We start from the raw sequence: 24,023 nt of genomic DNA on the forward strand, positions 1-24,023 counted from the left end.
TAACTATATTTATTCTTCCTATCCATGAGCATGGAATGTTTTTCCATTTCTTTGTGTCTTCTTCAATTTCCTTCATAAGTTTTCTATAGTTTTCATCATACTGATCTCTTGTATCCTTGGTTAGGTTTATTCCGAGGTATTTTATGGTTTTTTGTGCAATGGTGAATGGGATCAGTTTCTTGATTTCTCTTTCTGTTGCTTCATTGTTGGTGTATAAAAATGCAACCGATTTCTGTACGTTGATTTTGTACCCTGCAACTTGGCTGAATTCTTGGATCAGTTCTAGTAGGCTTCTGGTGGAGTCTGTCAGATTTTCTATGTAGAGTATCATGTCATCTGCGAAGAGTGAAAGTTTGACTTCCTCTTTGCCAATTCTGATTGCAGGCACCATATCTTGAACTCAAGCTTACAAGTTGCTGGAGCACCATTTACAGCGTGTAAAGCATTTTGAATTGCACATTTTTAGGGTTATTTTATTGTTTGCCTTTCCTTCCTAGACTTGAGTTCCTTGAGGCTGAGCACCGTAATGTGCACTTAACACGCTGAGCTAATGACCTGTCTGGTCTCCCCAGTGGCTTTGCTCATGAGGCAGCGGGAGCTCGAACGGTCCAGCAGCGTCACGCATTCAGGTGTACAGCTGGTCGCCTCTCTAGCTTCTCCAAGTCCCAGTTTCTTCCTTCTCTTCAATAGGGTGAAAAGAGTGCTGACCCCTTGGGTTGTGTGGGCATCACGTGACTCAATAAACATAAAGCCCTGGGAACAGCGTCCAGCAAGTGCTCAGTGACAGCTTTCGTCCTTAGGTGGGGGCCCTACCCGTGGTCGGTCCGAGGTCAGATACCAGTTCTTTGTGTCTTTCTCCATGCTGAGAACATTTGGAATTCGTGAACATTTGTTCTGTGAGTGAAGTTTATCTCTGCACTTTCTTTGAAAAGTGGGTTTGTACAGTTTCCGGCATAGAGAAGGCACGTGTACATGTTGTTGTAGTGAGTGTACCTCAGTAACAAGTAAGGATCGTAGTGTCCGCCCCCACCCCCAAAGAGGCGGGAGGCGTTTCTGTTACACAGGCACTGTTTGCGCCCACTCCGGACAAGCAAGGTCAAGTACAGGCTCTGTAGGGCTTTGAACGCAAATGTTTTGGAAACACATAAATAAAGGATCTTAAGCAGGGGGTGGATTTTATGTATAATTGATCAGAGGGAAGCAGTTGGAATGGGTGCTGGTCTGAGTCAGGAACTAGGAGGGGGAGCGGGGCTTCCTGGGGGAACGAACTCTGCTTTTCTAGATGAGGCTGAATCACTGGTTGGATTTGTAAGTGCAAGTGCCTTCAGGTTGCGTGTGTGGGACCGAGTCAGGAGAGAAACCTTGGAAGTAGTGAGAGCAGTATGACAAGCAGTCACACAGGCTTGCCTGTGACAAGGGTTTGTTAGCCCTTACTTCTGTACGTACTTGAAGGTGATGAAGTCACATTCTTTTTTTTTTTTTTTTTCAATATTTTTATTTCTAGGAGAGAGAGAGACAGCGTGAGCAGGGGAGGGTCAGAGAGAGAAGGAGTCACAGACTGAAACAGGCTCCAGGCTCTGAGCTGGCAGTCAGCACAGAGCCCGACGCGGGGCTCGAACCCACGAACCGCGAGATCATGACCCAAGCGAAAGTCGGACGCCTAACCAACTAAGCCACCCAAGCGCCCCGATGAAGGCACATTCTAAATAGCGTTCTGTAGTTGAGAATGCTCACCCGTGAGTGAATTTAGTACAATGTGCCAGATTATCTTGGTGGTGCTTAAGAAGAGGTCAGATGAAAGGAGCACAGTATTGTAAAGTTCTTCTCTAACTGGCAGAAGAGGTGGGCATTAATCACTAGGCTGATTTTATTGATTACGTACATCTACCACATTCTTTAAAAATGTGCTTCTCTTGAAAAGGAGGGTAAACACAAAAATAAGGGCAAAGCTCTTGGCATGAACCTCAAGGAAGAGGCAGATTTCCCAAGTCCCAAGTTAACTAGCTGTGTGTGTGGGAGTCTGTACCCTGAAAATTCACTAACTCAGGTGTGCCTTTTTTTCTTGACTAGGAATTGTGGTGCTTGGAATAAACAGAGCTTATGCCAAAAACTCATTCAGTAAAAATCTGGTAAAAATGGTGAGTGTGAAGATTAAACTGCTTATAATATTAAGATACAATGTTGACATCAACCCAGAAGTGATTTTTCCTTTTTTTCCTCCTTACCCTCCCTGTATGTGTTTAGCTCTCAAAAGCTGTGGATGCTTTGAAATCTGATAAGAAAGTGCGGACCATAATAGTCAGGAGCGAAGTTCCAGGGATATTCTGTGCTGGTATGTAAATAAATCTTACTATGAAATTAACTTTCCCTAGTTGTGATTGCCTCTTTTTCTCTAAAAAGTGTTCTGTGATTTGAATTGCATTACTGATAATTTCTTCGTCCATTTTCACAAGAGAAAAAATGCATTGTCTGTGTTAGTTATGAAACCTTGGCACCATGTTGATTGTCGGGTAAGTTGAAAACATAATTTGAGCCATTAAAGTATTTATAATACATGAATAGTAGTCATGAAAGATCAGCTGGGATGGAGAAATGGAGTATCTTCCCTACAGCAGTGTGCCCTGCATTTATTCGTTGCTCAGAAAGCACTTTGAGTAGCAGAAGCTACCTGTCAGGCGTGCTGAGTGTGGGCGTGTGCTTCGCAGGGTGTTTGTAGTAGCGGCTGCTGAAGTGTGTGTCCACGGACCGTATCTTTGAATCGGCATCCACAGCGGCGAAGGGCAGGATGAATTTTGTTCCCCCGGTTGTAATGTGTTACCAGCAGCTAAAGAATAAGTTGTCTTGCACTTCCCGTATTTGTCATTGTTTCTACACCATGAGGTTGAAATGAATCTGTTCCGACTAGTAAAGCTAAGGACAGCTGCCGGTGGTGAAGGCGAAAGCTGCTGCCACGCGGCATCCTGGTCTTGCTAACAAGCAGATGGATGCACAAGTCGACTGAAGCACAGTTTCTTCCCAGTAAAAATAGAGACGAGATGATCCTGTCAGACAATTAATTAACATTTGAGGGAACGACATACAGTGGTCTATGCATTCAGCAAGTACCGAGCACGTCGAGTACCCCCCAGGGCAGTGCTGGGAACGCGGTACTACCTCAGACGGAAAGTTTCTAGAGGTGTTTTTGTTGTGGCCAGTACTCTTCAGTTTCGCTCTGAAGAGGCCTCAGTTACTCAGCCTTCGCCCTCTGTGGCTTCCACCGTAAAATACTGCAGAATTTTGTGGTATTGAGGAAACATTCCGTGTGAATGGGGTCTGGTGTGGCTTTCGGTGTAGCGCAGCCCATCTGCCCACCTTATCTTGCCCACGGTGGTAATCAGGGGGTGGGGTTATTTTCCCCCACTGGGGTGAGGGCTTCAGTGGCACTGCAGGGAGCACTGTCCGCCCCGGGGAGGCGGGGGAGGGAGGGCCCACAGGGGGGCGGCCCCTGCGCCTTAGCTGCGCATCATTTGTATGAGGGCTTCCCCTGCGGGCTCCTTCTTTCCTTAGCCAGATACGGGGGCCTTGCCCGAGGGAACTGGGACCCTCGTGTCTGTGACTGTAGGGCCAGGGGAATTTGTCTCCAGGTGACTGGGGCCCACACCTGGCGGTGCTGTCACCGTGCTTAGGCCGGCTGCGGGCCGCCGAGGGCCTCGTTGGGCAGAAGGACGTAGAGGGGTTTGGGGCACGGAGGTAGGAATGTTCTAGCAGGGACAGTGGTTCTGGGAAGGCCGGAGGGAAGGACCGTTACTGCCCACCTGTAGTGGGCTTGGTGGCTGTCAATACTGGTAGATTTCTTGTATGTTGTCTGTTGCCCATTGTTTTGCTTCTCCACATTATTAATATTCTTTGGAAAAGGCTTAATGTTTAGTACAGCTTACAACTCTTTCTTTTATAGGTTGACTTTTTGGGGACATATTAAGTCACATACCACATGCTTTTTACCAGATTAACAAGTTTGCCTTGAATACTGTTTTTTAAGGATGAATCAGATTTATTTTCTTTGCTGTGCTTTGTAACTTTTGCATGATCGGGGTAATCTGCTATATATTTTAACTCATGAGATTTGTTACTGTTTTTTTTTTTTTTTTTAAGTTTATTTTGAGAGAGCGCATGAGTATGCAGGGAAGGGATAGAGAGAGAGGGAAGGAGAGAGAGAATCCCAAGCAGACTCTGTGCTGTCAGTACAGGTGTGGGACTCAGTCTCATGAACCGTGAGATCCTGGCCTAAGGCAAAATCAAGTTGGATGCTTAACCAACTGAGCCACCCAGGGGTGCCCTTTTTACTGTATTTTGTTTAAAAAAAAAATCAATGTTTGAATTATAGAAAAATCTGGGGCAAATCTTTTTTTTTTTTTTTTTTTTAGTAACTCCAGTGTATATAGTGGAGCTGTTTGTTTAAATTTCTCTGAAAGGTTTTTTTCCTTACATATATTTGAAAGATCTAGTTCAGTAGGTCTGTCATTAATGTTATTATGTCATTATGTTAATGATGTCGTTATTAATGTGGACATTAATTATAAATTCAGATAAGTAAAATGTCTTAGCATAGTTAAAATGAATACTTAAATTTATCATAGTTTATATCAGTATAAAAATCTGAATTTAGTGAGGCCTCATTAAATTTGTTGAAGAATTCAGACTTTCAAAAATTAGAGGTTTAATTTCTATTCTGAAGTAGTAGCATTCAGAAACAAAATGCTGGAAAACAGTGTCCTCGTTACTGACTATTCTTAGTCCCCAGTTCCTCATTCTCCCTCTTCCCTTTCTACCCCGCTAAGGTTTCTCTTCTCCTCTCCATCCATCTGTATCTCAGGGGCACCTTGTTTGTTTCCCAAAACGTAAAGCTTATGAAGTGGTCTTGAGGACAGGAACTACTTTTATTTTCTTCTTTGAAGGTCATCATTTGTACTCTGGAACTCGGCCCAAACAGGGACTCAGCCTGTAGTTGCCATGATTAAACCGCCTTTCCTTGGCTGTGGAGATGTTGTGCGGCTTTTATGAGTTATCTTCGACAGTCTCCCCTGTCTCCCCCCCATAGTGTCTCTGGCTCCCGACTTTTGCTCATTCTTTTTACATCCTTTGCCTAATACACCAGAAAGCAGACGAGTAAGCAGACTTAGAGCAACCCTGAGGCTGAGGCGCGCTGGAGGCTGGGTGCAGTGGGTGCGGCCTCCCCGCAGCCCCGAGGCGCGCTGGAGGCTGGGTGCAGTGGGTGCGGCCTCCCCGAGCAGCCCCAAGGCGCGCTGGAGGCTGGGTGCAGTGGCTTCTGGCCTCCCCACAGCCCCGAGGCGCACTGGAGGCTGGGCACAGTGGGTGCGGCCTCCGCGGCAGCAAAGTGCACTGGAGGGTGGGGTGCAGTAGATTGCGGCTTCCCCGAGCAGCCCCGAGGTGCCCTGAGGCTGGGCGCAGTGGGTTCTGGCTTCCCTTTTAAGTCTACTGTTTTAAAATCAGTAACCACATTTCACCTACGTTTACATTTTTAAAATAAAATTTCATTAAAAAAAAATAGGTGGTAGGTCAGAATGTATACAAAATGTATGAAATGTATACAAACCGAGAAGTCCCGCTCTTACCCCTGCTCATTCTTCTCCTAGTAAAAATATGAATTTTTATTAGACTCCTTTCTGCCCCTCCAGCGCCTCCCCCTACAGATGCATGCAGTTGTGCACACTGGTGCACAGAGGCACTATTCAAAGTGCGGCGGGGCCTGTGGTAGCACAGGGAAGTGTGTGTTGAGGGAGTGTGTAAAACACCGCCCCGGCACGCCCGGAGCTGTGCACACGGTCCCTGCTGAGATCCTGGTTCCGGGCTGCTGTGTTCTCGTCGCCGCCTTCACACTTTCTTTAAAAGAATTATCTTCTAGTAGTGAGTTACGTCAAGCAAATAAATATATATAAAGTGAGTAATTTCGGGAAAAAAAAGCCCTCACCAGGTATATTAGTAGTATATTTTGGTTTTGGCTCCTGAAATTGTGACATTAACTGAGTTTCTGAATTATTGTTAGAACAATAATGGTATTGTTGTAGGAAAACTTTTAGAATAAGAAGACCTTGTAGAACAATCGAGATGCTTTCATTTTATAGAGCCCCTCTAAGGTTAGGGGCCTGGTTAACGTGGTGGCTTAGCTGGAACTGCACCTGACCCCTAGGGCAAGTTGTTGTTTGAACCATACGAGGGATTTTTAATCGTTTGGAGGATGAGGTCTCCCTTTTAAATTGTGAACATTTCGTGTATGCAGACATCATAGGGGTCCTACGTCGACTGAGAAGCCATGTGATGTCAAAATGCCACTCTTAGTAGAGTGCTGTTTTTAAGTGAATTTCCTGTTATTAACAATGATATCTAGATAGAGGAAAAAATGTAACTACTATGGCTGTGCACGGTGTTCCCTGTACATGCATGTTCTCAGATCCCATGCCGTACCCACAGCTCGACTCCAGGTTGGGACTCACCAAAGTGTACGCTTTCTTGTAGGTTAGACACCGCTTCTGGGTTCACGGCCCACATGTATTTCTCTTAGAGTACTGAGACCTTGTCATTTTGATAGTCCAAGTTCACGTGACACCTGGGCTCTGTAGATTAGATCAGAGATTGGCCAAACCGTATGCTGTCTTCCCCGCATAGTCTACATATTATTTGTTCATTTAAAAGGTTTCTCTTGTTTCTTACACACACACATCCACACACAAAGGAAAGCGGAAATACTTCTGCTTCACAGTTTTAGTATATTGCCTCTAATGAAATTGTGAAAAAGTTCTTTGCGCTACCGAAGTCGATGTGAACGTGTAACCCATTTATTTTTGTTCTGGTGTTCTAATACTAGCTACCAAAGCACATTTGTATTGGTTTTACCATCAAAGTTTTGAAATGAGATTTTATGAGAAATTACTGAGAATAAGGATTAAGGGATTTTGTTTCCTTTGAAATTACTAAAATAGATTACAAACAATTCTTGGTAATTGATCTTGTATGTAGAGCTCTAAATTGAGTATTTCATTGAATTATACACACTAGTATGGGTTTTTTTTTTTTTTTGAAAGTAAAGGTAGTTTTGCTTCTGCTTTTGAATTCTCCTAAATTATGATTTGACTACAAACTTCTCACTAAAACTGTCAACATGCTTTATTGAACGTTGTGTGTACTGCTGACATGGAGACAGAAGTCATGTGGGGCCTCTGACCAGTGAAGCTCTCTGTTGGATCCCATTTCAGAGTATCAGGCTAAGTTGTATTTGTGTGTTTAAATGTCAGTCCCTTAGAAAGTTTGATAAATAAAGTAAGAGGATAGATGCCCACAGATTCCTAATAGTGCAGCATAGGGTTCGGTTGTTATCTAGTGGTTTTTTTGAATTAAAATAATCTATTTTATTGAGATATGGAATTACTTGCAATAGAGTGCCAATTCTCGGGGTTCCTGGCTGCCTCAATCTGTGGAGCGTGCGACTCTTGATCTTGGGGTTGTGAGTTTGAGCTCCACTTTGGGTGTAGAGATTACTTAATGAAATAAAAACTTAAAAAAAAGTGCTGATTCTAATTATATAATTGCTGAGTGTTGGCAGACATTTAGACCATGATCACAGCAGTGGATTCTAGAAGATGTTCATCACTTAAAAACCTTTCTTGTGTCCGTTTGTCGTCGATCCCTTCCCCACCTCTGGCCCCGTAGATGCCTCTTTCCCATGCTCTTCTGGTAGTTTTGCCTCTTCTCAAATGTCTTCTGGGGTGCCCGGCTGGCTCAGTAGGAAGAACATGTGACTCTCCATCACAGGGTCACAGGTTCCAACCTCAGGTTGGGGGTAGGGATTACTTCAATAAAACTTAAAAAAAAAAAAAGTCTCCTAAATGGAATCCTACCCTAAGGTGCATGTTGCCTTTGGCTTCCTGCACTTAGCATCCTGCTTTGAGGTTCACCTTGCGATGAGCTGCACTAGTCTCGTTTCACTGCTGGGTGCTCCACTGGATGCACAGCCCACAGTTTATCTGCTTTGCACTGGATGGTCCTGTGGGTTTTTCCAGTATTTTGGCTTTTAATAAGTACTGCTTCTGTGAACATTCACATACAAGTCATTTTGGGAACAGTTTTTATTTCTCTTGGATAAATACTTAGGAGTAGAATTACCGGGTTTTCATACCTGTGTTTTATGTTGTAAGAAACTGCCAACTGGTTTCTAGAGTGGCTGCCATTTTGTGTCCTCACCAGAACCGTACGAGACTTCTGGCTGCTCCATGTCCTCCCGCGCCCACTGCTGTCTGTTTAAATTTGAATTTTAGGTATTGTACTGGGCGTGTGGTTACATGTCACTGTGGTTTTAGTTTGACTTTGTCTAGTGGCTAATGGTCGTGAGCATCTTTTCCGGTGCTTTTATGTCACATGTATTTTGTTTGTTTGTTTTTGTTTTTGGTGAAATATTTAGCCAGATCTTCTCCCCGTGTTTTTATCACGATGTCTTCTTACTGAATTATAGGCTTCTTTACGTATTCCTGCTATGAGGCCTTCATCTGATATATGTTTTGCGAGTATTTTCTGCTACTCTATATATGCCTTTTTTCTTAACAGTTTGATAACAGTTTTGTTATGAAGAACGGAAGTTTTTTTTAACTTAAAAAATTTTTTTTAACATTTATTTATTTTTGAGAGAGAGAAAGAGAGTGCAAGCAGAGGAGAGGGAGAGGGAGGGAGACACAGAATCTGAAACAGGTTCCAGTCTCTGAGCTGTCAGCACAGAGCCCAACGCAGGACTTGAACACACTAACTGAGATCATGACCTGAGCCAAAATTGGACACATAACCGACTAAGCCGCCCAGGTGCCCCACGGAAGCTGTTATTTGAAGTTTTATTTATCCATTTGTATTTTATGGTGCTTGTACTTACTTTGTGAACCAAGAAATGTTTTCTTACTCCGTTCAGCACAAAGACTTTCTCAAGTTATGTTGTGTCCTAGAATGTTTTTACTTGTTATATTTTACATTCAGACCTTTGATGCATTCTGAGTTAATTTTCGTTTACATTGGAAAATGTGGATTTAGGTATTGTGGCATAATAAAACATGCATTTGGTCTTTGCCCCAGATCGCCGGCACAGAACTCCTAAAACCCAGGGAATTCCCGAGTGAGAAGAACGCCTCTTGTATACTAAAGAGTGGCTCCAGTCTGGGGTTCCAGGGGTGCCTGATAGCTTTAGGCAGGGGCTGGTTGCCAGAAAGATCAATCATGGGAGTAGAAGGTTAGAACTTTCAGTCCTACTCCTCCAGTCTCTGGAGAGGGGAGAGGGGAGAGGGGAGAGGAGCTGGAGATTGAGTTCAGTCGCCAAAGGCCAATGATCGAATCCATTGTGCCTCTGTAGTGAATACTCTGTAATGCCCCATAATCAATGGAGAGTTTCCAGGTTGGTGAACACGCTGATGTTTTGGGAAGGTGATGTGCCCAGAGCATGCATGGAAGCTCCCTGTCTCCCCTCCCTTGTACCCTGCTCTGTGTGTCTCTTCAATTGGGCTGTTCTTGAGGCATATCCTTTATAATAAACTGGGAAATGTAAGTAGGGTTTTCCTAAGTTCTGTGAGTCATCCTAGACAATTAGTGAACCTGAGGAGGAGTTTTGGGGATCCTTGAATTTATAGCTGGTCAGTTAGGATTTTGGGTGCTTCCTGGGACTAGTGACTGGCATACGAAGTGAAAGCAGTCTCATGGGACTGAGCCCTTAACCTATGGGGTATGTGCTAATGTCAAGAGTTAGCATCAAGCTTGAATTACATTGTTGGACACTCAGTTGCTGTAGATAATTGGAGAATGGGTGTGGATAACCCCCCCTCATCCCTTAATCTGATGTCGAGAACAGGATTTGCCACGTTGACTCACAGACTCAGCAAAGTGTTTTACTTGCTATTGCTGGTTTCTTATAAAGGATAGAATCCTGGGAACAGCCGAATGGAAGAATGCATAGGACCGGAGTAGGTGCAAGGTGTTGCCAACTTCTGTCCCCCTTTGGAGATGCCACCCTCCTAACATACGTGTTCAACAGTCTGAAAGCCCCCTGAGCCCCGTTGTTTGTGGGTTTCTATGGAGGTCCCGTTACATAGCTGTGATTGATTAAAACCTTGCCTTTGGTGACTGAACTCAGTCTCAGGCCCTTTCCCTTTCCCAGAGGTTGAGGGGTGGGGCTGAAAATTCCTGCCCTTTAACTATGGCTTGGTCTTTCTGGTGGCCGGCCTCCATCCGGAAGCTATTCAGAGGCCTTCCTGCAGTCACCTCATTAGCATAAACTTAGGTGTGGCCGAGAGGTCTCCTTATGAATAAACATAGGAAGCACTGCTCTCACTCAGGATATTTCAAGGACTTTTAGAGCTCTGTGCCAGGATCCTGTGAAAAAGACCAAATGTATTCTGTATTCTACCACAGGTTTTAAAAACACTTTTTTGCATGTGTATATCCAGTTCTAGCATCATTCATTGAAAAGATTAACTTTTCCTTCATTGAATTAACTTTAGGACCTTCCTAAAAAATGAGTTGACCCTATATGTGTGAGTTACACCCAGGCTATCTATACTGTTCAGTGTCCATTACTAGGTACACGTCTTGAACATATTTCTTATATTTATTCCCAAGTATTTCAGATTTTTGGGTTCTACTGTAAGTAGCGTTTTTAAATTTAGACTTCTGGGTTTTTATTGCTAGTATGTGGAAATATAGTTGATTTTCATACATTAACTGCATATCCTGCAACCTTATTAACCTCGCTTTTTAGTTCTAGGAATCCTTTTTTTTTTTTTTTTTTTTTTTTTGTTTTTTTTTTTTTTTTTTTTTTTTTTTTTTTTTTTTTGTTTCTTTTTTTTTTTTTTTTTTTTTTTTTTTGTAGATGCCTTGGGATTTTTCTAGGTAGATAGTCTTCTGTAGCCAGTTTAACTTCTTCCTTTTTTGTAGGTTAGCCTTTTATTTTTTGTACATCAGCTGGGACCTTCATTCGGTGTGAATAAAGGTGGTGAGAATGTTGGTCCCGGCCTTCTCGCAGCTGGAGATGGACAGCATTCAGTCTTCACCAAGAAGAATGATGTCGGCTGTAGTTTTTCCATACATTTGCTTTTATTGGGTTGAAAATGATTCTATTCCTAGTTTGTTGAGGTTTTTTTACAATCATGAATAAGTGTTGCATTTTGTCAAATCTCGTTCTTTTACATCTATTGAGATGATATATATTTTTTCCAGTGTCTTAAAATGGTTACTTATGGATTGATTTTCAGCTGTTAAACAACCGTGTGTCCCTAGAACGAAGCCTCCCTGGCCCTGGTGTGCTGCCATTGTTCTGTATCGCTGGATCTGATATGCTACAGCTTGCTGCAGGAATTTTACAACTGTGTTTATGAGGGAAACTGATGGGTAGTGTTCTTGTAATGTCTGTGTCTGTTTTTGGTGTGAGGGTATTGCTGGTCTCATAAAATGGATTGGGAAGTGTTCCAATTTCATTTCTTCTGTTTTGCTGGAAGAGGTTGTATAGAATTGGTATTATTTCTTATTTAGTTGTTTGGTAAAATTCACCAAATCATCTGGTCCAGTTTTCTCTGTGGGAAGATTTTTAACTGTGACTTTAAATGCTTTAGTAGACATAGGGCTGTTCAAGTTATCAGTTTCTTCTTTAGTTTGGATAAATTTATGTTTTAAGGAAATTATTTGTTTTATTTAAGTTTTCAAAATCAGTGGCATAAAGTTCATGATATTCCCTTACTATCTTTTAATATCAACTGAATTTATAGTGGTATCTTTCACTTTCACTTTGATAACTTGTGTCTTAAATTCTGATAAAACATTTATTTTTGTTGATCTTTTCAAAGAACTGGCTTTGAGTTTCTTTTTTTCCTTTCCTCTATTGGTATTAATTTATTCCTTATTTTGTAGCTTCTTAAGATGGAAGCTTAGTTCATTGATTTTTAAACCTTTTTTCTTTCCTAATATAAGCTCTTAATGTTATAATTAATTTTAAGTTTTTCATTTGAGAATGCCAGAAATGCCATGAGAAAGGACTCAGAGTACTCATGGCTTTTCTGAAGAAGTAGTTTTTGGCTGTTGCTAATTTATTTCTAACTCTATTTCCATTAAAAAAATCCTAAGTAATATTTTAGGCTCTATAGATAGTATTTCTTTTTAAGAAATGGGAAGTACGTATTAGTAGTAACCTGCTGATTTATCCCTGAGTTCACCCCGTCCCACGATACCCTTTGCAGTGCAGCTCAATCCTGTTTTAAATAATCCTCAGAAATAAAGCGTGTGGTGGACTGAATAACGGCCCCCCAAAGCTGTCCAGGCCCCCACCCCTGCAACCTGTAAATAGTCAGACCTTGCATGTAGTAGGGGCGTCATAGATATGAGTAAGTTTCAAGATGGGGAGCGGGGGGATTACCCTGGGATATTTGGTGGGCCCAGCAAAAAGACAGGGTCTGTATGAGGGGGAGGCAGGAGGACTGGAGGAGGAGAGGATGACGGGAAGGCCGTAGCGGAGCTGGGAAGGGGCCGCCAGCCGGGGCGTGCGGACCGCCTCTGGGCGCCGCGAGGGCCTCCAGTTTACCCTTGTGGCCTAGAGCTGTCGGGAGGCCCCACAAGCTGGCGATACCACGTCTGTAAGGGCTTGCTGCCCTGGCCCCCCGCTCTGCCGCCACGTCCCCCACCTTCCTCTCTCCCTCTGGTCCGCCCGCCTTGGCCTCTGCTGGGCAGATCTGTCAGACCCCCTGTTCCCTTAGCTTGGGAAGACCTGTGCACAGGTGTCATCTCCTCAGGGGGCTGTTCCCTTGTCATTTTAGCCCAGGCAGGCCTCCCTGCTCTCTTCACCCTTGGCCACAGTTTCCTATTTTAGCTTCTTCTTGGCACTTTTCGGTTCCGGAATGTAGTTTTTACACGTGATTTTGTGATCAGGCCGCTTCTGCAGATCCTCTGATTCCCTGGAATCGGGGCAGGGGCCCATTATCAGAACAGCGCCCAGACCGTCGAAGGTACTGAACAGCTGCTTCGTGGGACGAAGAGTTGAAAGATTCTGGTTGTTGAGGAAGTGACAGTGGTGGAGTGTCATGGTTAAGTAAAGTGAGCTTATATTTTGATACGGTACGTGTGTGGGTGGCTTGTGGGGAAGAATAGTGACTCGTTCAAGTTCTGTTATTAAGCTGACCTTTCTAAACTGCAGGCGTGTCTCAGAGGAGCAGAGCCTCTTTTGGGGCGAGGAGAGAACGGGCCCCCGCAGAGGGGGCTGGCCCTCAGGCCCCTTGCCAGGCCTGCCCAGGGAGGTCCCGCCGCCTTGGTGCAGTCGAGGGCACTGGAGAGTTGGGGGTAATTCAGCCTGCAACCCTGGCTCAGGTCCCCTGTAGCTCCAGCAGCTGGAAGGCAGAGCTTAACAACTTAGAAACAACTCGAGTGTTTAGCCTCTGGCTGCTGCCGTATAGCAGCTCAGCTCACTTTCTGTGGGGCTGGTTCCCTTGGGAGCAGACTTCGTCTACACTAGGGTTCAGCAAACTTTTCCAGTAAAGAGCCAGATATTTTAGGCCTCCTGAGCCTCTTACAGTCTTTGTCATGTGTAAGTATGCGTGTGTGTGTATACACACACACACACACGCATATATACACACACATACATGTGTACATATATGCATACACACACAAATACAATGCATACACTTTAACATTCATATTTATAAAGCTTTAGTAAAAGGGAATGACTAATTTTAGCTCGAGGGCCATAGCAACACTGGGTGCAGACTGGCCTGCAGGCTGTAGTGAGCTTCCCCTGGTCCAGACTTGATTTCTTTCTCGCCTTTGCTGGTCCAGGTCAGTTCCCCAGGCCCTGGCCCCTCACCTGCGGTTGGAGAAGCTAGGCTGAGGTTCCTTGAGCTCCACAGGAAGAACCCAGAGGCCTGGTGCATGGAGGCCGTGTCTAAATGTACAGTGAAAGTGCCCTTTTCTCTTGTATGACTGGTGAACGGCCCCGCAGAAAGTGTCACGCACTTGTTCAAGAGTCATGTGCCGCGGTGTGTCACCTGCGTGAGTGCTGGACCCCAAGGCCATGGCCAGTTAGGGGTCCTGGAAACCCCTCAATTAGAATTTCCGTTTGAATAACTCAGGACGTTCAGGGCGAAATAAGGTTTGAGAGACAGAGGTAGCCAGTATTTTCACATTTTGTAAAATAAATGTAGAGGCAACATGATTAATACATTAAATATCAATATAAAGTAGTCATTCAAACGTTTACAGTTGTATATACTTTCATTTGCTATCTCTTCCTGACTATACAGTTTTGGTGCCTTTCTTCTCTTGAATTATATGAAAATACCTGAGATTGGTTAGTGTTCTCAACAGGTAGGCCTACTCCACGTGGTGTTTTTCTTAACGCTTGTTTTGTTCCAGCAGATGACTGCTCTCCTGGAGGATCTGCCTGACCCTTTTGGGGCTTCTTTTGAAAGTTTCTGATGTCTTTACTGGGTGCCCGGGTGTCCCATGCATTTTCCCTTTCCTTCTGTTGGAACGTGGACACCAGGAATTGTTCACCCTGTTGATGTTCTTTCTTTGTTAATTGCCTGGGAATGGGCCTTTCTGCTTAAGGGAACCTTGTGTGGACTATTGGAGCTCTTTCTCTGAGTGACTGTCTCCTGTCTGGTTTTCTCTTCTATAAATTCCAGCCACCTGGCCCACCTGAACCCCCATCTTCGTCTGTCAGCCAACCAATCTGCTTGCTGTGTTCCGGTCCCCCTGTCTTGCATCCCATCCTATTAAGTGTGCTTAGAAATAAAGCTGGAGCAGTCAGTCGGCACCCATTCAGTCTGTCACTGCTTACTGATCAGCATCTGAAAGAAGCTTCATGTATTTGAAGGGCTAGTCCAGTATCACTTACTCCATCATAGGCTGGGGGTTTTCAGTTCCTTCTGGAGGGGAATGGTGTTTAAGAACCGAGATCTGGGTGCCGATTGTGCTCTTTGTCCCTTGGGGTCTTTGTTTCAAGGCCCTTTGTTGGGGATAGAGCTAAGATATATAGATAGATAAATGCTGTTACATCACACATACATACACTCATATCAGTGTTTGTACTTCTGTGTTGGAAGCCATGCGTTCATCCTGATACCTCCATTTCCTGTTCATCATCAGTGGGCTCGTTCTCGTGTGTTATTCATTTCCCCAATTCTGTAATATGCAGACAGTAGGTTCACAATTGCTGGATTGATACCACTGTGATAAACACACTTTCTTGCTAGAGTTTAAAATTTAGAGTATTTATGTCTTTAGACTGAGGGTATAGAGTAAAAACACTGTTGAAGGTTATTTGTGTTATTTCTTCTTCAGTGCAATTAATGCTTTATTCATATGCAATAAAGTTAGGTTTCCTCTTGTTTCTTTTACTTTGGACATGTGAAATATCAACATGGTTTCGGAAGTCAGAACTGTGCAGAGTGTCGCTGGCCACGTCCCCTCCCGCCCCTTCTGCCAGATTCCCACTCTTGAGGGTGTTAATGAATCTCATTAGTTCCTAGTTTATCCATCACTTTTCTCTTTTCCAAAATTAAGGATATGCTTGTGTACCTATTTCCATTCTTTCTTAGGCAAGTAGCATTCCGTACGTATTCTTAGTGCTTTCTCAGTCAGTAGTGTATCGACTGCTTCTCATTCTCTCTGGCAAACAGCTCTTGCTCTGCCGGCCCGGACTCCCTGCTTCCTAAGGTTGTGCCAGTGACCAGTCCACTGTTCTGCCTCCTCAGGACCCACAGAAAGCCAGGCACAGCCCCCAAAGTTCCATCCCCCGTGACGACCCCGCAGTTCTGGAGTGCGGGCTTTCACGTGATGGAGTCAGGGAGCCCAGGCAGGGGTAGTCTGGTTCCCCGGGAGCACATTCAGAATCTGGGGCTACATTCCAGAGGCAGGGCCACAGGGGCTGCCGAGGGATTGGGTGTGAGCAAGGGAAAAAGGGAAATCAGAGATGCCTCCTGCGTCGTTGGCTCAGCTGTTCGGATAGTGGAGGTTTCCTGCATTGAGGTGGGAGGCCTGGGCGGGGGGTGGGTTCTGGGCAGCGATGGTTGGAGAGAAATCGAGACTTCTGTTTTGGACTCATGAATCTGGAGAGGCAGGTTGGAAATCCACGTGAAAGCCTCTGCTGGACAGTTGCATATGGAACACTGAAGGCCCCGGAGGAGGCCAGGCTGGGAGGAGCCCTCAGCACAAAGGTGGCTTAAATAGCACCAAGAAGGGGTAAGCACAAAGGTGGCTTAAATAGCACCAAGAAGGGGTAACGCTACCCAAGGAGAAAGATTAAAGAGAAGGAAAGAGGACTCTACAGAAAAGTTCTAAAAGTAATACAAATGAACAGATTTTCAAGAAATTATTCCATAACAGTTCATTGAAATGTGATGATAGCTGGAGGTATGGGAAGGGGCGGTGAGCCCTCCTGAAGATGGAACCTTGCACAGTGGGCGTGAGGTGGCAGTGCCGACCCCGATTCCACAGGGGAGAGGAGACAAGCCTTCCAGTAAGCCAGAGAGCCTGGGACGCAGGATAGAAAGGGGCCTGGGGTTTTGGACGGTGAACGACCACTTCACCCTGAGGAAAAATGAAGGCCAGAAGGAAGGAGATGAAGATGAGCATGAATGTACAACACAGAAAACCCCCTGTGAGTAGAGAGGAAAATAGAGCCCAAGGCTGGCTTTCTGGAAATTCAGAGGGTCAGACTGCTGGCCTGATTGAATCAAGGGTGAGAGAAATAAACAATACTCACAATGAGAAAAGAGGCCCCAGGTATACATCCCACCGACGTTAAACTGGTAAGATAATGTTAAGAATAACTGATGCCAATAAATTTGAAAATTTTAGGTGAACTAGATAAATTATTGCAAATAAAACTTAACCAGAACTGACTTGAGTAGAAAACTTTACTCATCCCAAAACTGTGAAAACACCTGGCCAGGTGACTGCAAGAAGACATTCCACCCAGAAATTGATGGAACTGAGCGTTCCAATCTCCTATACATTCTTTGAGGAAATAAAGAACCCAGACCCTTGGCTGGATCCTTATGTGTGGCTAGGCTGACCTTGACACGAGCACCACCCAGGAGCGGTGCAGGAAGGAAGAGAAGACTCGTTCCTGGTGTAGAGGGAACCCCCCAGGGCCCTGGAGCCTCTGTTGCGTCTGGCGCTGTGTGCGGGTGAAGATGCAGGCGGAGCTGCCTGGATACCCGTGGTTACACTGAGCTGGCGTTTGGGTTGGATGGGGGGTGGATAGAAGCCCTTCTGAAGTGGGGGTGGGAACCACTGGGGTGTCTGGGTGGACAGCACCCCTGCGCACGCCAGAACGATTCAGAGATGTCCGCTTCGACCACGGCATGACCACGCTGTACAGATTGTGAGGCATTCCATCTTTTACCGTGGAGGAGAAGGCAGCGCCAAGCTACCGTTTCTTATCCTTTGGGTGGGCAGAACTTACAAGGTGACAGTGCCGGGCGCGGGTGATGGAGTGCGACAGTGTGCTGCTGTGGGCAGTGTGTGCAGGCGGGAAGATGGTGCGCTCTCAGGAACATGACGTCACACAGTGATCCACCATGCCGAGAGGGGCTACTTCCGGGCATTCAGGAGGCACAGCTAGTTTTCAGTGGATCTAATTGATACACAGGTTACGTACATATGTGCTCTTTCGTGAAACTTTTCAGGCTAATCTGTGGGTTACGGTTACTCTCCACCATCTGCCTTTTCCTGCTTACCCTTGCATTTCACAAGTGGTGATCTTACTTTGCAGCCTTGCTCTAGGTGGGGAGAAGGCTTCTGAGTTGACAAAAAGGGGGGTTTTAAAAACACGAGGGGCCCCTGGGTGTCTCCATTCAGCGTCCGGCTCTTGATTTTTGGCTTGAGGCATGATCTCACCGTTGTGAATGTCAGGCTCTGTGCTGGGCACGAAGCCTGCCTACAATTCTCCTCTCCCTTGGCCCCCTCCTCTCTCATAAACAAACAAACAAATAATTAAAAACATTTAAAAAGACAGATTGTTCTAAAATATAATTCAATCCACATACATATTCTGTTGCAAAGAGATGTGACAGAGTAACCAATAAAAGAGTTTCACTGCTTACATCAGAAAAATAATTAAAGGAAAGTGGAGTAGACACCAGTTCATAAAGCAGTGATGTGCTGTTTCTTAGTAGTGTGAGGATTTGGTTGCCTGTTTCGGACCTGCATGGTGTCTGTGAATCTAGTCCCTGTGGTGTATAGATTCCGCTGGACACACCGACAGCGATCTAGCTTGTGCTCTAGGATGCGTGTTTACAAGCACACTGCACCCTTTGCAACTGTTTAGACCTCAGTGATGAAAATTTTTACATGTCTCTTTTTGGCCGTATTGGGAACAAAACAGGTTGAAGACCATTGGCTTCATTAAAGCATCAGCGCTCAAGAGGGGTGGTGACGCTCACTGGGGAGCACGTTGGAGTTCTGAGGGGGATTTTTGGTTGTCACAGGGACGGAGGGGCCTTACCGTCCTTTGGTTATTGAGGGCCAAGGAAGCTGAACATCCTCCAGTGTAAAACAAATAATATTGTATCTTGTAACTTTTCTAAAGGCCCACAGGACTAGTCCACTGCAAATGTAAACAAGTAGAAATTAATACGTAGTAATCTTAAAGCATATTTAAAAGACAAAATTTATATAAAACAATAAGCCCAGGAATTTTAGGAGAGGGCCATCTTAGTGTATAGTATTTAGGTAAATAGATATTTTCTCAAATTTGTTAAATCTGTTAACTTCATGCATTGTCTACTCAGTGTATTGCATATCCATATACTTAGATGAAAGGAGTTTGCAGTAGAGTGGAAACTGCGATAGCAGTTTAATATGATTAAAAACATAAAACTCAGAACCAAATACTGCATTTTCAGTAACATGAAAAGCAGATCTTATTGATTTATTATACTTAATAACACCAGCATGATCACACTATTGAATATTGTAACATGGTCCACGCCCTCGTTAGGTTGACACTTTCCTGTTCTTCTTTTCACCTAAGACATTCACCACTTCCTTTGGTGGTTATTTTATATTAATTTGTTTTTTACTGTCTTCTTGTCTTCCTTGCTTAGAAGACCTAGTGTAAGAGGGGAGGCTGGGGGACAGAAAGGGCAGCCCTTTTGAAGGGTTTGGCTTGGACAGAGAGGAGGGAAGTTGGTGGTAGCTGGAGTGGGTAGAGCATATGCAGTTGGGAATTTTGCTTAAACTTTTTAACAGAATCAGAATATATGCATAGAAAACTGTACACGTCTCAAGTGTATAGTACAGATCTGTGAAACACGCTGAACTGGGCAGTCACCGCCTGACATAAGAAATGGATGTCACCGTTTCCAGCCCATTAACCGCCCCTCACCCGGACATACTGCGGGCCATCCTGGGTTTCGTCACCAAATGCTAGTTCTGCTTACTGTCAGTCAGACGTTCCGTAGCTGGAATTATCCAGCTTGTATTCCTGAGGTTGACTCATGCTCTCCACGTGGTGGGATTTGGTTTATACTGCCCTGTGCCCTGTGGGTATGTTTCAGTTTGTGTGTCCTGCTCTTGATGGGGTTTCGGAGGGTTGCCGTGGTTGAGCTGTTCTGAAGGGTGCTTCTGTGAACACGCTTTCTTGTACATGGCCTGCCTCAGAGGGTGTATACCACTGCGGTGGGAGTTTTTAAAGTGGTTTTTGCCAGTTTTTACCCCCAACAGCATTAAGTCAGAGTTCCCATTGCTGTCTACCTTCACCAACACTTGAGCTGTGTGTTGCTTATGAAGCTATCTGTGTTTTTAATTTGGGTTTTCTAGATGATTAATCATGTTGTGTTCCTTTTCATCTCTTCATTAGCCAGTTGGATGTCCTCTTTTGTGAAGGATCTGGATCTTTGACCTGCTTTTTGTTCTTGGGTAAATCATTTCCTTTCTGACATTTAGTGCTTTATAGATGGAGGACTTGTATTTCACTCTTTCACATGCATATTCATTCTCTTAATGGTGTCTTTTGAGGAACATAAGTTGTTTTTTTTTTAGTGTTTTATTCATTTTTGAGAAAGAGAGAGAGAAGGAGGGAGGGATGGAGAGAGAGGGAGACACAGAATCTGAAGCAGGCTTCAGGCTCTGGGCTGTCAGCACAGAGCCCGATGTGGGGCTCGAACTCAGGAACTGTGAGATCATGATCTGAGTCAAAGTCAGATGCTTAACCAACTGAGCCACCCAGGTGCCCTGGGAAGTTTTTAATCTTAACGAAGTCCTGTGTTTTCCTGAGTCTTTGGAGAAATCTTTTAAAAATTGTATACTAAAGTCTTGAAGATATTTTTATTTTTAAAATTAATTTAATTTGATGTATATTTTATTAAAAACTTTTTAAAGTTTATTTAATGTGAAAGACAGAGCTGGGGAGGGGACTGCCAGCACAGAGCCCTGTGCGGCGCTCGAACTCGTGAACTGTGAGATCCAGGACCCGAGACAAAATCCAGAGTTAGATGCTTAATAGACTGAGCCACCCAGCTGCCTGTAGGATATTTTTAGTTTCATTTAGAAGTTTGATTGTTTTATTTTTAACATTTAGGCTGTATAATTTATCATGAATTTATTCATTTGTGTGTGTGGTGTGATGAGTCAAGAATTGTTCTTTCCCACGTGAGCATTCAGTGGTCCCAGCCCCATTTATCAGAAGGTCTGTATGGTCCTTACTCCTACAGTGACGTCTTTGTCATAAACCAAGTGGGTCTGTTTTGGACCTGGTGTTTGTTCTGCGGGTCTTTCTCTCCATGTTCAAGGTGGTGTCACGTCTTAATTATAGTAGCTTTATTTTTTTATTATTTTTAAAAATGTTTTATTTATTTCTAGGAGAGAGAGAGAGAGACAGTGTGAGCAGGGGAGGGTCAGAGAGAGAGGGAGTCACAGACTGACACAGGCTCCAGGCTCTGAGCTGGCAGTCAGCACAGAGCCCGACGCGGGGCTCGAACCCACGAACCTTGAGATCGTGCCCTAAGCGGAAGTCGGACGCTTAACCGGACTAAGCCACCCAGGTGCCCCAATTATAGTAGCTTTATAATAACATCTTTCTGTTTTATTACAATTCCTCCAACGTCTTCTTCAGGAGTTTCTTTACTTACTGGCCCTTTGCATTTTCAGCTTGTCATTTTCCAAAAACATGAGGATTTTTGTTGGAATTTCACTGACTCTATTAACTTGGAGAGAATTTACATCTTGTAGTATGAAGTTCTCTAATATACGGACATGATATATTCCCCCATTTATTTAGTTCTCTAATTTATCTTGGGAGATCTTTCTAGTGTTTTTGTGTCAAGATCTTCTACATCTCTTATTAGATGTATTCTCTGGCTCCTTAATTTTTGAATGTTATTATAAATGGTGTCTTTTTAAAATTTCACAAATTTCTTTCATGAATGTATAGAAAGACCGTTGAGTTTTGTATGTTGAACTTATATTTGGCAACCTTATTAGACTCTCTTGTTTCCATGATTTCTAAAGTCTTTTGGGTATTCTTCATGTATAGTTAAGCCATATCAGTTAACTGATAATGACAGTTTTATTTCTTCCCTTATGATCTGTAATTTGAAAATTTTCTAATTGTACTGACTGGTACATCTGTGACTGTCTTTAAAAATGATAAAGGACACCCTTGATTCATTGTTGATCTCTGGGAGGAAGCTTATAGTAATTGACCTTTAAAGGTTATGTTAGTTACAGATATTTCATAATTATTCTTTATCAGATTAAAAAAGATTTTCTTCCTAATTTGCTATGAACTTTTAATTAAGAGTGACTGCTGACTAGATATGACACCAAAAGCATGTGTGATGAAGAAGCTGAGAAATTGAACTTCATTAAAATTAAAACTTCAAAAAAACATCAGGAAAGTGAAAAGACAAGCCATAGATGGGGAGAAAATATTTGTTAACCGTATTTGTTTTTATTTTATTTTTAACATTTTTAAAACATTTATTTCTGAGAGAGACAGCGTGAGAAGAGGAAGGTCAGAGAGAGAGGGAGACACAGAATCCAAAACAGGTTCCAGGCTCTGAGCTAGCTGTCAGCACAGAGCCCAACACGGGGCTTGGACCCACGAACCGTGAGATTGTGACCTGAGCCGAAGTTGGCCGCCCAACTGACTGAGCCACCCAGGCGCCCCTTTGTTTTGTTTTTAAATATTTATTTATTTTGAGAGAGACAGTGGGGAATTGGAGGGACAGAAGGAGAGAGAGAATCCCAAACAGGCTCCATGCACGGTCATCGCAGAGCCTAGTGCAGGGCTCGAACCCACAACTGTAAGTTCATGACCTGAGCTGAAATCAAGAATCGGACGTTTAACTGACTGAGCCACCCAGGCGCCCCTTTGTTTTGTTTTTAAATATTTATTTATTTTGAGAGAGACAGTGGGGAATTGGAGGGACAGAAGGAGAGAGAGAATCCCAAACAGGCTCCATGCACGGTCATCGCAGAGCCTAGTGCAGGGCTCGAACCCACAACTGTAAGTTCATGACCTGAGCTGAAATCAAGAATCGGACGTTTAACTGACTGAGCCACCCAGGTGCCCCTGTAAATCATATTTCTGAGAAAGGACTCGTATCCAGGGTATTACTCTTACAACTCAATAAGAAGAAAATACATTATCCAATAAAAAAAAAATAAGCAAAAGATTTGAAATGACCTTAGACCAAGGACCTACTGCATGATGGCTAATGAGCACATGAAGATACTTAACCTTATTAGTCATGAGTGAAATACAGATTTAGAGCCGTAATTGGTACCATGTCACACCCACTAAAATGCTATAGAAAGAGCACATGGCTGTTGGTGACCTGTAACGGCAACAGGGACCCCTGCATATTGCTGATAGGAATGTGAAGGTGTCGCAGCCATCGGGGAAAAACAGTAGTTGTTTTTGTTTTTTAAGTTAAGTAGAAATTTACAGTATGACCCAGCAATTCCACTCCTACGTGTCTGCCCAAGACGAATAAAGACATTTGCATACACGAAAACTTGTATGTGAAGGCTCGTGGTAGTATTTTTCATAACAGCCAAAAGGTTGAAAGAACCCAGTGTCCACCAGCTGATGACGGGTAGACAAACATTTTCTCTGTGCCTATGACGGGGTGCTATTTGGCAACAAAAATAGAAAAAGTGCTGATTCATTCTTACAACCTGGGTAAACCTGAAAACCATGTGCTCACCATGTTGAAGAAGGACACAGAAGACCATGTACAGTAGGAGCTTATTCTCACGAAATGTTCAGAGAAGGCAGTTTTCGGAAACTAGCGGTCTCCTGGGGATGGAGGCAGGAATGGGGAGTGTGCCTGCCTGGAGTGTGAGGGCTCTTTTTGTGATAATGGAAATGTTCTAAAATTAGACGGCTGTGCAGCTCTGTAAATTTAATAAAAACTATTGAATTGTATACTTAAAATGACTGAATTTTATGTTATATAAATTCTATCTCAAGAGGTGAAAGAATGAGTGCTGAATTCTGCACCTGCTGAAAGTTTATATGATTTTCACTTTCATGCTATTAATGAAAAGACAATGAAACACTTAACATTCAACCAGTCTTTGTAACTGGGTCTTGATACATTGTATTTTATTTATGTTACTACTAGATATGATATACTAATCTTTTGTGTAGGATTTTTTGAGACTATGAGAAAGATTAGTCTGTCATTTTTTTTCCTTATAAGGTTCTTAGTGAGTTTTAGTTTTGCAGTTCTCCATGTAAGTGGGATTGGTGTTAAAATTTAAAGTAATCTCTTCGGGGCGCCTGGGTGGCTTAGTCGGTTAAGCGGCCGAGTTTCGCTTAGGTCATGATCTCGCGGTTCGTGGGTTCGAGCCCCGCGTCGGGCTCTGTGCTGACTGCCAGCTCAGAGCCTGGAGCCTGTTTCGGTCTGTGACTCCGTCTCTCTCTGACCCTCCCCTGCTCACGCTGTCTCTCTCTCTCTCTCTCCTAGAAATAAATAAAACATTTAAAAAAAAAAAAGAAGTAA

General features: G+C 43.7%; 1 protein-coding gene across 2 annotated transcripts in view; it reads left to right on the forward strand.

Annotated features, from left to right (window-relative positions):
• AUH (AU RNA binding methylglutaconyl-CoA hydratase) overlaps positions 1 to 24,023 on the forward strand; it is a 161,410-nt gene that overhangs the window by 13,561 nt on the left and 123,826 nt on the right. The window contains exons 2-3 of one of the 2 annotated variants that reach the window (XM_039241526.1): positions 2,071 to 2,138; positions 2,245 to 2,332. The exons of the other annotated variant lie outside the window; for it this stretch is intronic. Coding sequence (XP_039097457.1) covers positions 2,071 to 2,138; positions 2,245 to 2,332 — 156 coding nt within the window. The remainder of the gene's footprint in view (positions 1 to 2,070; positions 2,139 to 2,244; positions 2,333 to 24,023) is intronic. 2 annotated transcript variants of the gene reach the window in all.

This window comes from Hyaena hyaena, unplaced genomic scaffold (assembly GCF_003009895.1).
Source record: "Hyaena hyaena isolate Hyena2069 unplaced genomic scaffold, ASM300989v1 scaffold_194, whole genome shotgun sequence".
Lineage (NCBI taxonomy): Eukaryota > Metazoa > Chordata > Mammalia > Carnivora > Hyaenidae > Hyaena > Hyaena hyaena.